The 15,135-nt window shown below is 39.5% G+C and overlaps 2 protein-coding genes and 1 long non-coding RNA gene across 4 annotated transcripts in view; 2 read left to right on the top strand and 1 right to left on the bottom strand.

Moving 5' to 3' along the window:
• LOC115580401 (uncharacterized) overlaps positions 1-3,303 on the bottom strand; it is a 21,844-nt gene extending 18,541 nt beyond the window's left edge. Inside the window, exon 1 of the long non-coding RNA XR_003983857.1 lies at positions 2,999-3,303. This is a non-coding gene — a long non-coding RNA (uncharacterized LOC115580401). The remainder of the gene's footprint in view (positions 1-2,998) is intronic.
• LOC115580400 (globoside alpha-1,3-N-acetylgalactosaminyltransferase 1-like) overlaps positions 1-10,167 on the top strand; it is a 17,274-nt gene extending 7,107 nt beyond the window's left edge. For both annotated transcript variants that reach the window (XM_030414694.1, XM_030414693.1), the window contains exons 4-11: positions 3,877-3,909; positions 4,606-4,740; positions 4,977-5,085; positions 7,985-8,098; positions 8,723-8,839; positions 8,959-9,089; positions 9,341-9,418; positions 9,554-10,167. In XM_030414694.1, the coding sequence (XP_030270554.1) occupies positions 3,877-3,909; positions 4,606-4,740; positions 4,977-5,085; positions 7,985-8,098; positions 8,723-8,839; positions 8,959-9,089; positions 9,341-9,418; positions 9,554-9,701 (865 nt within the window). In that variant the 3' untranslated portion in view covers positions 9,702-10,167. The remainder of the gene's footprint in view (positions 1-3,876; positions 3,910-4,605; positions 4,741-4,976; positions 5,086-7,984; positions 8,099-8,722; positions 8,840-8,958; positions 9,090-9,340; positions 9,419-9,553) is intronic.
• A 968-nt stretch (positions 10,168-11,135) lies between these two features.
• Positions 11,136-14,851, top strand: mpc1 (mitochondrial pyruvate carrier 1). Its single transcript, XM_030414423.1, has 5 exons — positions 11,136-11,359; positions 12,609-12,612; positions 12,884-12,980; positions 13,307-13,439; positions 13,907-14,851. The coding sequence occupies exons 1-5, from the start codon at positions 11,289-11,291 to the stop codon at positions 13,929-13,931; spliced, it is 330 nt and encodes a 109-aa protein (XP_030270283.1). The 5' UTR covers positions 11,136-11,288; the 3' UTR covers positions 13,932-14,851.
• Positions 14,852-15,135: the final 284 nt, after the last annotated feature.

The following is a 15,135-nucleotide window of genomic DNA, read 5'->3' on the forward strand; positions in this document are numbered from 1 at the left end:
CCATCTGATGAAAAAACAGGCAGATCTATATAGAAGAGAACCTGGCATAAACAAACAATATTCATGGAATAATTAATCAGTAACCACTGGTGGAATAGAGAGGTGCAATTATTAGTACTATTAGATTTAGCATGTTCACATTTATGGTTCCCTCGTCTCAAAGATTTTGTTTTTTTGAATGTATAGAGCGCTTATGTGTCTTAAAAAGAGGCGGTTGGTAACAAGTTGCTAAATGAGACAACACAAGCTGTCAGAGACATCAAACACCGAATAGGAGACTCATCTTCTCACTAGTCGTTCTTTACAGGCAGACTTTAGTTGCAAGCTATTGTTATTCTAATAATCAGTTTATTCTAATCAGTCAGTAAAAAATGTGTATGTAATTGTGTGGTAGGATGTTTAGTGGTGGTGGTGTTTAAATCATGAGATGTTGTCTGTTTATAGCCTTACATCAGCTTTTGTACTGCTAGCGATTTAATTTAAATCTTTAAAAATCACAAAAGTGGTCTTCATTGTCTTGCTGAACATGTGTCAAGTGTGAGTATCAAACACATGTGTTTGTCACAGAGATTATTTTCAACCAAAATAATAGAAAGTCCAATTAAAAAATTCCAATACACTGATAGTCGAAGGAACGAGGGCGATGCTTCCAGGCAGGCCTAAAAACCAGTGTCTTCCCTGCACCACTCTGTATAACTGACAACAAGCACTGTACTTAATGTGGATCTGCAAATTAACTAGTAACTAAATTTACCAAACAAATGTAGTGGAGAGAAAGTAAAAAGTAGCAAAAAATTGATCATTGGTTGTTCAAATTTTGACACAAAGAGTTTAATTTTTACTGCAAATTAATATAATTAATTCCGTCCCCTTGATTTCTAATAATCAGTATCGGCCCTTTAAAAGCCATATTGGACAACCCCAAACATTCACAGTGTGGTTTTGGTACTTTTACTGAAGTTAAAGATGTGAATATTTTTCTCCACACCTGATTAGGGATGTATATTGATAAGAATACAACCTGGTTTATTAGAATAAATAAATAAACAAATAAACAATACTAAAATGAGTAAAATGAGTTCACAAGTCAAGTGGCTATTGGCTAAGGATAATCCCATAGAGCAGGGGTGTCAAACTCATTTTCAGCCCGGGCCACATCAACATTATGGTTGCCCTTAAAGGACCAGTTGTAACCTTAAGACTGTATGAATGTAACTACTCCGTAAAATATTGTAACAAATAAGTGTCTTTGCATTTAATTATTATTTATTCAACTGTACAAATATTGAACAAGCATTTACATAAATGTAAAAAATATATTTAAGCACATTGCTCTGTAATTATAACTAGTCCCTTTCATTTATAAGGTTAAGAAACCCACCATTACTCCATCAATCACAAATCAAACTTTTCAAATTAATAACAAAGATAAGCCAAATATGATCACACACAAGTTATTACATCAACTTTGTTCAAAATGTTTTTGTCACTGTTGAGTTGGGCAGAACTATGGCACACAAATAATTCTGAGCTGCTAGAACATGTGTCACATGTGTGGCATTTTAGAAAAACGAAAAGCAGGCAGCCTTGCAGAGGGTAATAAGAGACGGTTTTGATACAGTAAACATTTGAACAAATACACCTGTAAACACACTGAATATGTGGTTTACTTTGGCAGCCAACAGAGCACACGAAAAAGCACCAGGAACTGAGGCTGAGATGCTTTGACAGACAGGAAAGTGGGCAACATTGTCCTGTTCCACCTGGGACCTCCACAGGTGCAGTTTTCGCTGGAAAGCTGTGACCATGTCGGACTTCTTGTGTGATGACTTCACTAATCCAACCAAGCCCGTTTTTCCTCCACACATTGCAGATGCACCATCGGTAGTTAACCCATCAACTTGTCCCACGGTAATTTAGTTTTACTCACGGACCTTTCCACCGCATCAAAAATGTTCCTGCCCGTTGTCGTCGTCCCATGCATGGCAGCTACATCCAAGAGCTCGTCGCTAACGGTGAAGTCTGCCTTCACGCCTCTTATGAAAGTGGACAGATGCGCTTTATCCATGTTGTCTGCGAAAAAGTAGGTAACTGCGTGACTCTTCGGCCAGCTCTGTTGTCAGATTGTCTGCTAGTTCCTTAACTCGGTCTGCGATGTTTCTTGACAAACTGATATTGTTAAAAGTCTGATTCTGGTCGGGGCACACCTGCTCACACACCTTTAGCTTGCACCGCTTCACAAATGCGCCCTCCGAAAAACACTTGGATGCTCGGGTGATTTCTTCAGCCACAATAAAGCTAGCTTTCACTGCTGCATCACTTTTAGCAGTAGCTTTGGTGAACACATTCTGCTGCAGCTGCAGTCTGCCTTTTAATTCGTGGACAACTTCTCCATCACTTCTTAGAAATCCGCTTTACTCAAGCGCTGATATGGAAACACTGGGATCTCGAGTCGCAGCAGGACGCGGTCTTTTCGCGGGTCACACAATGCATGTCGGGTTATCGGGTCATCGACATGCATTGTGGGAGATGTAGTTTATGGACACTATACACTGTAAAGCAGTGTAGACTTTTATTTTACGACAATTGTATACCTTTTAAGCTCTTGCGGGCCACATAAAATGACGTGGCTGGCCGGATTCGGCCCGCGGGCCTTGAGTTTGACACATATGGCATAGAGGAACAAGAGGAACAACAAATAACTGCAGACTGTCTACCAGAGCCAGCAGCAGCCTGACTCTGACTGCCTCTGCTATCATCTACATTACATGGATGGAAAATGCAGAATGCACAAGTGAAAGCTGGTGACACAAATTCTGAATCGTGGTGCTAAATTAACCTTATTTTTATCATTATCACACGACGTTAGCCAGTTGTTTAATTTTACCTGCTGTGATAGTGCTAGCACTGGTGCTGCTAAGTGCATCAAACACACAGCATTGCTTGAGTATAATGCCGTGTTGTGTGGCGAAATGCTTGGACATATTAGTTGTATTACCGCCTTTGGCGCACAGATCCCCCTTACGGGTATTACAGGTGACGATCCCCGAGGTGTCGTCCTTCTTTGTGAAATGCAGCCAGACTTTGGATCGTTTTTGCCGGGACGACATTTCTCCACAGTGCATCGTACGTAGCAGCTCAGCTCATCTCTGCTCTCCAGCAACTTGTGTGTGTGACGTCATCGCAAATTTGCGAGTGTGGTACGTTTGTTTACAGTGGCGGCGCAGCCCGGTAAGATCGATAGCAGAATCCAGAACCCAGCTCATCGGAGGGCACTCACTGATGGCAGAGGCCGCCATGCAAGGTGCATGTGTGCCGCACATCAAGAGCAATTTGGGGTTCAGTATCTTGCTCAAGGACACTTTTACATGCAGCTCAACCCGGAGCTGGGATTTCACCCAGCTACCTTCCGATCACCAGCCGACCTGCTCTACCCACTGGGCTGCAGCCGCCCACACATGAATGTAATAGTTTCTAAATAGTTAATTTTACCTGACTGCTGTTCATGTGATTCACTCTCACATTCTCAAGTTATGTACCATACTCTTATCTTTGAGTTGTACACATTGACACGAGGGGGAGGGAGGCCCTTAACTCGAGGGACCCTACCCAACTTGTGTAGTGTGCGTACCGCACAGGGCCGAGCGGCTGGTAGTTCAGGAAAACAACACACAGCAGGTCTGACATGACACGGCTCCATGGGATGACGATGCTTTCCTCCGGTGTCTGGTCGTCTGGTTTCATTTTATGGATCGTATATGTTAAGTGTTTTACTTCAGTCCATTTATTTTCTGTATCTCTTGTACTTTACCTCATGTATTTCCTCTTTTGTTTAACTAAGTTACATTTGTTTAGATCTTTTCTCTTTTTTTCCAGGGTGAAATATGCTCAGCCAAGCACACAGCAAGGGTAAGTCATTAAAAACCATATATTAAATTATTCTGCTGGGAATAATCCCTGTGACAACCTTTGATTAAAATATCAGAAGTTGAACATGTCACTGTGGCACTCCTATCACATGTATTAAAGAAACAATAATGTTCAAATCATCTTCTGAAATAAGTTTGTGTCCGTGTACAACTGTGAAGTCACTTTTGGTGAGACCTTTATAGCTTTTATAGGCATTTTTCCATGGATTTTTTGTGCCCCTGAAGCCCAGGTGCAAATATTGTGTGTGTGTGTGTGTGTGTGTGTGTGTGTGTGTGTGTGTGTTAAAAAGGACGGCTGAAACGGATAAGACATTTTAGGGAATATAAATCTTTTTGTAATATCTGTCACATTATAATAGCTACTATAAGGCCACGATAACTTTCTAATTGATCGGGTAAAGACAATTTTTTTGTTTGGCAAACAAATTGATCCACTTACACTGTCTGCAACCTAAAGACTGTAATCTTTGATGCTGACTGCATAATGGCAACCTGCCTTACCATATATGACAATAATTACATGTAGCTTGTGAGCACAAATAAGCAAATCTGTTATAGTGAACTGTGGCTAAGTGTCACAGCTAACTGAATATTGCATACATGGAGCCAAACTAGAGGAAAGAAAAAATTTAATCCTATAAAATGTTTTTATCCACAATGTCTTTGTTCTCCGCAGACGCACTGATGTGAACTCAGTGACAAACTGGAATGCTCCTCTGGTTTGGGAGGGAACCTTTGATCCAGTGGTTATCGATGCAATCTATAAGAAAATGGATCCAAGAATTGCTGTGGTGGTGTTTGCTGTTGGCAAGTAGGTGCACAGGATTTTTCACACATGATATTGTGGGGAGTTAGGTTCGACCCGATCCACTGCTCCAAGCTGAAATCTTCATCCTACCGTAAATCTACTTCACATAAATGTGTGAAGTAGATCTACTTCACATAAATGCGTCTTATCTTCTTGCATTGTATTTTTCTCTTGTTTTGTCTTTTCTTGTCCTAAATTAATGTTTTATCCTTCTGGCTTGCTTTTTCCTACCTGAACAGATACACACGCTTCCTGGAAGCCTTCCTGCAGACGGGTGAGAAGTACTTTATGGTTGGCTTCAGAGTCACTTACTACATCTTCACAGACCATAAAGAAGAAGTCCCCAATGTGAGTTATACCTTGCATGTGTAAATTGTGTTTTGTCCTTAAACATCAACAACACCATCTAACAATACATGCCACAATATAATGTTACTTCATAATACTTTATAATAAAAAAAACACTTCACAGAAGACTTGGCAGGAAAAGAACAGGTGTAACTGATGGCATTAATGTCTCAGTTACAGTAGCTTTGTCAGTAAGCCGAGGTGTGTAATAAAAGGCCAGACAGGAAATGGCACACCACACGCAGCATTACTAAAGTTGTGTTGTGTACAATATATGAGATTTGAGATAGGAGGAAATTATGAAGTTGAGGGAGAGATTAACTGAGACTTCAAATTCAACCAATTCAACCAGAGACAAATAACCAGTGTTGGGCAAGTTACTGAAAATTAGTAATTAGTTACAGTTACTAGTTACTTCTTTTAAAAGTAAATATGAACAGTACTGAACAGTCAAACACAATAAACATAATTTTTAGACCTATTTATTGTAATCAACAGGGCAACAGGCCTTCAAATCAAGCAGTAGTGCAAAACTTATAACACAGCTTCTCTTTGATGTGGATAGGTTCTTTACACCTGTACATAAATGCCAACTCAGCACTACATTTTTGTCTTTTTTTGATGAGTGAAAAATAATGTCCATACTTCCAGGAGTGAAAGCTCACTCAACCGCACTATTGGCCATGCTGTTGTTTAATGCTGATTGATTGATTCGATTTGTGTATCATTGCATCACCATAAGGTCCTGCGCTGTTAGATCAGAAGCAGCTAAAGTAGGCCTGTGGAATAAAGGCAACAGCTCCACAAGATACAGCAAAGCTCCCTGTTATTATTTCCCGACCAGCTTAAAAGGGGGTTCACCCAGAAGGTAAACACAAACTTCGGCCCTGGAGGAAATCATCTCCCCTGGGCTTCCCGACCACGGTCCGGGAGCCAAACAGGAATGGTGTAACACTGTCTTCTTGTCTGTAAGCGTTCATTTTTCCCAAAAGAGAGTAACGCGAGTAACAAACTCATTTAAATTTTAGTAATTGTAATTGCGTGACTTGATTAAAAAATATATTTTGTTGCATGCTCGTTACTGCTAAAAGTAGTGGACTTACAGTAACGCATTACTTTGTAGCGCTGCAAGTAACAGAAAAACTATGCAAGAACAAAATGTATGATGATTTTGTAATGGCAGAGAAGATGGGAGGGGATGGTGTGCCATGATTTTGTGTTTATTTAAATGTAATCATTGTAATCATCATTTTGATGTAACAGTTACAGTGTGGGTTTTATTTCCTTTATCTCAGTAGTGAAGGGCTCTGAGGAGCAGCATCTCAGGAAACGTTTGAGGAGGCTAGACTTCAGGCCGATGTACGGGAAAGCTCGGAACTCAACAGTTAAAACATACAAAATTCTGAGATCGATAAATTGTTTAGCCAACCATTCCTTTGTTGTGATGCAGAAACCTCCAGACAGATTTAGCCACCTTAAAGAAAGAGGCTGATGTTGTGCAAAAACAACATCTGGGCTTTCCTCCTCCAATGAGTCGGCATGGAGTTTGATGATAAAAGAATTCTGCGGAGGCAAGGCTGGGTGGAATGATAGAGCAATCTTTATTGAAACAGAATCTTGAGCCCTGCGTCCGGATAAGAAGCGTCCGCTTTCTGATATTATCAAATCTATGGAAAAAGCAATGCCAAAATGCTTCACCCTCTGCCCTACCAGAACTCCTCTCAGCCTTCGATCTTAGGAGATCTACCAAGTGCTACCCCCCTCGTTCTTGTCACGTACACCCACTTCTTCTGATTGGTCCCTTTGCCAAATTATCCAATAGACTAAAAGAGGAGTTGACCTGTTTTAGGCATCTCCCACCATTTGGCATGCAGGTCAAACTCAGTTAAACAATTTATGGTCTGTTAACCTTTGACCTCCTCGCGGTCAGAAGCCAACCCCTGGACCTTTACTCACACAATGAAAATCAATTAGTCATGATTGAATCCAAACTAAGTAGATCAGTCATGATTGAATCCAAACTAAGTAGATCAGTCATGATTGAATCTAAACTAAGTAGATCAGAATGTGGTGCCCTCCAGATACCTCACACATAACTATTCTTCAGAGTTCAAAATGCAGTTTCATTTGCAGAGTAAAGTACACAGGTCGTGTATATTATCACAGTGAAGTAGAGGATGCTGTTTAAACTACCACTGACAAGAGGAAGGAGAGAAGGAAAGGGTGGAAGGAAGGAAGGAAGGACACAAGTGTTTTGTATATAATGGTATAGCAGATACAAGGCGTTATCACTGTAGTGGATATTCTCCTTTGTGAGGTAGAGAGTTGCTAAGTCTCCGAAGAACTTCAGACTTCGGCATATGAATCAGATCTCTTTAATAACACGCAGCGTGGAGAAGAAGGCAAAAGCGTTCTCTCCCGAACTCTGAATTGTTATCCCTTAAGTACAGAATCAAACAGGAGGTTATCTTCATTTACAACAGTCATAAAACATTTTCTTTACATAATAATGACTCTTTGATATTTGGGTGTATCCTGTCTTCCCAGGACAGTGACACTTTGATTTAACAGATGGGCAAAATGTCAGCAAATGTCATCTTATATAAACTTGTGTATGTGCCCCCCCCCCCCCTTGGCTCTTGTGACACCTCAAGCAATGTGACATTCTCCCTTCCTCCTCCTGTCCTTACAACACATTTGATCACTAAGAGGAAGACTATGTAATTTTCTTACATCATGTTTACTTTTTTGAATGTGGTTTAATCCACATTTTTGAAAAAAAAACCAGTATTTTGTTGTTGTTGTTTTTTTTGTTGCCTCAACATTTTCGGCTACAAACACATCAAATTAACAGTGCTTGTAGATTTCATTTATAATTAATCCATTTATGGCCTGTCAGATTGATCTTGGTGAGGGGCGGAAGATCTCATTACTCGATATCCCCAGTGCCACCCGCTGGCAGGACGTAGTACTTGGCCGGATGAAATGGGCATCCATCGCCATTGACAAGCAGGTAAGAAGTAAAAGATGAAGAAGCTTTAGGATCATCACTGCTTGGTTTTTACTAGCTCATCAACATTCAGCTCTTACAAAGACAAAAACAGAAAAGATTCAACAGCTCTGTCATCTTATTTCTTGTTAAAGGGATATTCCGGTGTAAATTTAATCCATGGTCTAACACACCGTTAAACTGTGTTAGACTCCCTCTCGAGAGATAAAGTTTGCAGACCGCTAGCTAACGTAGTTTTAGCATCCTCATAAACGACTGCACGACATTACATTACATTGCATTGCAATTCAGTTGTCCGACAAATCCGGCAATGATATCAAATGTTTGATGCCTCAAAATATGTGCCTGGACCCTATTTCTAATGTTGCTGAAGTTTGGTGTTGTTCTGAGCATTATTTGTGGCTTTTTGATGGCGTTTTTTATATTTGGACCCATTTACTGCAGTGTAATGTTGTCGTGCGGTCGTCTCTGAGGATGCTAAAACTACGTTAGCTAGCGGTCTGCAAACTTTATCTCTCGAGAGGAAGTCTAACACAGTTTCACGGTGTGTTAGACGATGGATTAAACTTACATTGGAATATCCCTTTAATATTGCATAATCACAAATGTCATCTGTAATATTTGCAGATCCGTAATGAAGCAGACTATCTATTTATGATGGATGTCGACAGTGTCTTCTACAGCCGATTCGGAGCCGAGTCTCTCAGTAGGCTGACTGGTGTTCTCCACCGTCTTTTCTACAAGGTTTCACTCTCTTCCATGATTCATCCATTAAACCATGTGTTGTGCTTTTCTTGCCTCAATCTAACCACACACTACATAAATCTCTTTTTTGATTCATTTCCCCACATTTTTTTTCTCAGGTGGATAGGGATCAGTTTACGTATGAGCGCCGAAACCTGTCCAGGGCCTTCATCCCTTTTGGTGAAGGAGACTATTACTACACTGCTGCTGTGTGGGGCGGATACCTGGAGGACATGTACAAGATGGTCAAGTAATCAAAACCAAATTACCTTTTCAGTTGTTTCTGTGCTATTTCAAGTATTAAGAGGACCAATATTCAGTTGAAAGAGAGAGTAATGATTGGACAGAGCGCAGGTGACAGTACAGTGCACTTTTATGTACTAAATGGATAAAAGCCTTTGCCCTCTGGACCCTGTGCATGATTAAAAACTTAAGTGTTTTATACTGTATACACAACAACTGTGTCTCGTCTCAGAGTTTCTCCCTTTTTTTTTTTACAAGATACTGTTACATGCAGTCGGAGGAGGACGCCAAGAACAACATTGAAGCTGTGTGGCAGGAAGAAAGTCACCTCAACAAGTACAGTTTCATTCCCTTTCTTTTTTTATGATTCTTATCATCTGTAAGAGGACAGTTTACATCTTATCTACAGCATGTTCTAGATGTGTTATAGAGTATAAATAGCTTATCTGCCCCCTTCTCTTTCTCATAAAGGTACTTTTTGTACAACAAGCCAACCAAGGTGCTGTCTCCAGAGTACTTGTGGTCAGACTATGATCAGGTACCAGCGGACATTAAAGTCGTCAGGATCTCCCAGTTGGTCAAGAACTATGCAGAAGTGCGGCCCAATGGTGGACAGTGATGTCAAGATGATCATATTCTTGCCATGAAAACTACATTCTTAACAACTACATTTAAAAAAAAACTGGGATAGCTGGTGTCCATAAAAGGTTATTTGCACTTATTTGTATCATCTCTGTTTTTTTTCTTCTGTAAGGTGCACAACACAGAAGGATTTGTATCGTGAACTCTGTAGACATATTTTCCTGCTTTTCAAAGGTGTATGAATTCTCATGTTGCCCCCCAGTGATATTGTAGTGCAACTGCATCATCTGGATTCCCTGGGATTTACACCTGTCTCCCATTCTATTGCCTGGTTTTCTTTTCAGTATTTTTCAAGCCTTGTGTGTATGGTATTATCTGTCAATGACCAGAAATGTAACCCCACTCTACACTGAATTTAACTGAAATTAATTTAAGTTCTTGTTTTTCTGAAGAAACTGTATTTAAAAAAGGTTGTTGATTAATAAAGTTAACTTTGACCTTAATCATGACTAATTACTTGACTGTGTATGTGCAAGTGCAAGTATGCATTTATCTGTGTGTGCCTTTAGTTTTATGGGGACTTTTAAGTGGATGATTCTTGCAGATCAATGTTGTCAACAGTATTAATATGTCTAACTTAAAAACAAATGTTGTTAAAAAAATCTAATGTACTTACTGTAAGGCAATAATAAACATTTATAACACCATTTCCATAACAAACAGGCACTATATAACAGATTGGAAACAATACAACACAGAGACAATATAATTTGGTATTAGAAAGAAAAGATTAAGATAGAATAACAGAATGATATCATTTTCTGGCTCAGACATGTTTTGATTTTATCAATTTAAGAATATCACTATAATATTATGTAAAGACGGGTGTTTGTTCGTTAAATATACATATAATTTAGCCTTAGGAGTGAAGAATTTGGCCAAAGTGATTAAAACATTGACTAACATGTGAACACATTCCAGTCCACCCTCAGCACAACCAAACATCAACAACAAAACAAAACACAATTTAGAACATGGAGGTGTGCTAATTAAAAGGATTACACTTCCTGTTTTTTAGATTTTTAGAAATGTTATATATGATTTCAAATCTGTACTTGAAACAAGTGATAGGAGGGCAATCTTTCAAGCCATTAGATTTTATGACTGTGATATTATATACAAATAATAATGTACTAAAATCATGATAAAATTAATAATATACTTTTCATCTGGGGAGAAGTTGGATTTGGTAGAGATGAGTAAAATATCAATCTGTGATCTGATTGCATCTTTTTCAAGTATGTCTGAATGATATTTCTGTAAAACGGAAACAATCTATACAAATGTTCAATAGTTTGTCCCTCACAATCACAAAAAGAGCATCTGTTGTTTGCATCAGGGCAAAAAGGGCAAATACTGTCAAGATATGACTTGTTCTAACCCTTTTTTTCCAGCCCAGATTGCCGTCAAACGTTGCGCTGCGTGATTACGGCAGTGTCGTAAAGCGCCAGTGTTATGGTTGGAAATTTGACCAGTCGTCCTCTAAGCTAACCTGTCAGTCGCCCTTCAACACAACGAGAGACGCTCTTCTCAGCCAAACCATACACCAACCTAGCGTTAAACCATGGCGGGGACAGTTGTACGGAAAGCTCTTGACCACCTGAAGAGCAAAGAATTCAGGGATTATTTGACGAGGTATGTATAGGAAGCTGCTAGCCATATTATCTATTAGCACGCATGCTAATGTAGCTAGCTGGCGGTTGAGTCATTCGGTTACAACCAGGTAACGTTGGCTAATGTTTCACGACCGGCGGAATTCACCCTCCTGATGTATTCAGCCAACGTTTTATAGAAATTACACGACACATTGTGAACATGTTGTGTGTTGCTCTCTAAAGCATTTGCATCGTTTTCCCACTGAGATTTTCCAAGGACAGAGCTTTTTGTCAGCAGCGTTCAGTCAACTTGTTTCTCCAGTTTGTGAGGTATGCTAAAAAATGGAGAAAAGGACTTGATGACTTGTTTTTTGTAAAAAAAAAAGAAAAAAAAAAAAAAAAAAAACCTTATCGAACTAAACTAATATACTTGTGAGATTTAAGTTTTCCATTGTTCTAGAAACAGTCAAAAAACAATCAGCATGCTTTGAAAGTGGGTCGTAACTTGTGAGGGGCTCTGGTAGGGTCGCAGGAAAACACCTACAATACAACAATACACTGAAGGTGTTTTAGCTGCTTTGCCTCTAACAACAGTACTGGACTCAGTTGTGCTTTTGAGGTTCACATATGGCAGTATGGGCAAAGGCAAACACCTGTATTTACTTCCTATGTTGTCGAGACGGAAGTTAATGTGTACACGATGCACTGGTGGGATGTGGACTTACCACAGACCAGCAGCCTCCTTGAAATTTAGAGCAAAGGCTAAATTATGACACACTGACGTAAGAGGCCACCTGTGTTTACATGTGTCAAGGATAAAAGATAGGGATTTGTCTGTTATGTCTTGAAATCCCCGTTGCAAGTCAAACAAACGCGCTTTAAGCACAGAGCATGATTGCTTGTACAGTATCTGGCACCCTCTCCAGTGTTTCTTTGGCCTTCTGACTGGTCTTGTGTTTTTTCATTGTGCAGTAATTAGAGTCATAAAAAAGTTTATATTATTATTATTATTATTATTATTAATATCATGGTCAAATATTTTCATCCTGGTACTATGATCTAATTTAGAAATGTAGAGGTAAAGCAGATGATTTTACTCCCTGTAGGATCTGGGGCCTTAAAATTGAAACTAGTTCTCTCGCAATTTGTGAATTGGCTTAAACAGACTCATGATGACCTATTTTGGGTGGCAGTAGCTCTTGTGTGACTTGGCACATATCGGCATGATTTATTTGTATTTCTGTTCTTCTCTCTTCTATGTGGCCCTGAAAATAATAAACATTCAACAGCACGGTAAGCACTCATCCTGTATATCTTTGTCTGTTTTCTATCTGCGTCTCTCCACATTTGTGACTGCCTGCTAGTTTAGGTCTGCATGTCCACTGAGTGTGTATGGGTGAATGGCTCTCCAGCTTTAAATGATTGGATTCACGAAACAGATTTTACTATTAAGTATGCACATGGTGAACATTGATATAGCTTTGTTCCACTGTACAACCTGCTTCAGGTAAATATCCAAACCATATAAAGTCAATGGTCAAAACAATAATTTGTGTCTCCACAGCATTTCTGGGGTCCGGTAGCAAACTGGGGTCTTCCTATCGCCGCCTTCACAGATATGAAGAAGAGCCCTGAGATTATCAGTGGCAGGATGACCTTCGGTAAGACACACAGACACACATACTGATAAACCTTGATGTGCACAGCAGGGTGCACACACTACCCCCATTGTTTTCTAGTTAGCTTTGTAAGGTTATGGTTGTACATTCTATTTTATCTCAAGGTTACTTATAAAAAAGAGCTTCTTTAAAGTAAACCACAGCTGCAATTCTTGTTAGTCACTCATTTCCCTTTTTTTGTTACATTTTGAATGAGAGAGCTTGTACTTTGGCCTCAAAAGGGACGAGAAGAAACAAAAAACCCAGAGAGAAGTGTTAGACTTCTGCTGTTATAAACAATTGTCTGTGTGTTTTATTCTTTCTCTCAGCTCTGTGCTGCTATTCACTGCTCTTCATGAGGTTCGCCTACAAGGTGCAGCCTCGCAATTGGCTGTTGTTTGCTTGCCATTTGACCAACGAGTCAGCGCAGCTTGTCCAGGGAGGTCGCCTCATCAAATACAAGTAACCAATATTTGTTTGTCTGTTTGTTTTGGTGTCATTATGAACATTTTTATCATGAAACACCGTAGAGTCTTTGCACGGCAGACTTTTAACTAGTCAAAGCAGGAACAGTACAGATGAAATGGCTAGCATTAAATGACTGCAGCATTCCATTTAGGTGAACTTGTTCCATGCATTCACTTGTGTGTTGTTTATGTAATGTCATCCTTTGTGTTCTTGCATGTTATTTGTTAGGACAGAAATGACCAATATATTAGTGTCTGTCCAGTTACTTTCTGCCTGGTTTTTAATTTGACATCATGACTTTCGGCCCAGTTCAACATTTCATCAAGGACTAAAAAGTTCAATGTGAAACTAGACTGACATATCTTCAGCGCTTGATACATTACTGAGACTTCTTTGAGATTCAGACCATGAAATAAATAGATTTGTTTATGCACACCCTGACTGTTTCTGTGTTTTTGCAGATTGGAGAAAAAGACGGGATCTTAGTGGCCAAGTGAAGCCGATGCAGACATTCACTGCGGAATGGCACCATGGTGCTCCAACAGACACCTAAACCTGGACATCAAAGCCCATCCACCTAAATATGTTATTTAGTCACTGATGCTATGGCACTTACACAATTTTTAACCTGATTGATCATCCTCATGAAGTTTTAGTCACTTTTTACTACACAGACAGAAAACAGCCAATGCTTTTCTCAAAGAAATTAGGTCAACTGCTGTGATTTATTTTTAGATTTATGCAATATTCATCATTACACACAAAAATATAATGTGGGTGAATGTATACCAGCCTGACAGTTAGATGCTTTGCACACTCGATCCACTGGCTGTTGCAAACTAGGCTGACACAATCACCAATCATCTCATTTCACATCAATAATATTTCATGGAGAACCTAGTCTGCGGTCAGTTTGTGCAAATGGCACCCTTACTAACCCTTTGTCCACACCACGGCAGGTTATGGCTGGCTAAGCATATAGATTCTCATTCATTAACCTTTGCTTGAACACAGAGGACACGAGCTAAGCTTTGTTTGTTATACCCTGGAGCCAGAAATAATGCTGTACAATGAAAACATTGTGTTTGAAGATCTAATTTGGCATGTCGTATAATAAATGATGTTTGTTTAAACAATTGTTTAAATCATACAAAATAAATATATTTTATGTGGTGCAGCTGCCCACACTGTAAAGCTGTACATAGTCTGTCCAGGTTATAAGCCTCCATGACTGGGCAAGATAAGCTGCTTCTGTCAGTGCTGACCAAACATGTATTGTGTGTTGTTGTCATACGTCATTCACATTAATTTATTGTCTGTGTATAATTCACATTATTTTTCCCTGATTAATAATTTGATTCTCTAGGTTTGTTATAATAAACAGGCTGTAACCAACTTGAACACAATTCAGCGAGTGAGTGATCTTTTTGCCAGGGTTATTTGTCAGGAAGTTAATATTTGTAATGGCGGGGTTTGTCTGATTCTTGTTCGTCTCAGAGTCCTGTTCCATAACCATTGTTTGGGATCAGGTGACCTTTACAATGTCACATATTTCAACAAGGTAGACGCAAGAAGGCCACTGCGCCTTGTTTACACTCAACACTTCGCAACCTAATGCCCATTTTAAATAATCAGTAAAAATCTTTTCAGCAAATTCATGAGGTGCAAATGAAAGTAAGCAAGTCATTGC

Source organism: Sparus aurata, chromosome 4 (genome assembly GCF_900880675.1).
Source record: "Sparus aurata chromosome 4, fSpaAur1.1, whole genome shotgun sequence".
Classification (NCBI taxonomy): Eukaryota; Metazoa; Chordata; class Actinopteri; order Spariformes; family Sparidae; genus Sparus; species Sparus aurata.

Coding starts and splice junctions, on each gene's coding strand:
- mpc1 (XM_030414423.1), top strand. CDS start 11,289: ATGGCGGGGACAGTTGTACGGAAAGCTCTTGACCACCTGAAGAGCAAA. Junction 12,981..13,306: donor CAGTGGCAGGATGACCTTCG/GTAAGACACACA, acceptor TCTTTCTCTCAG/CTCTGTGCTGCTATTCACTG. Junction 13,440..13,906: donor GGTCGCCTCATCAAATACAA/GTAACCAATATT, acceptor GTGTTTTTGCAG/ATTGGAGAAAAAGACGGGAT.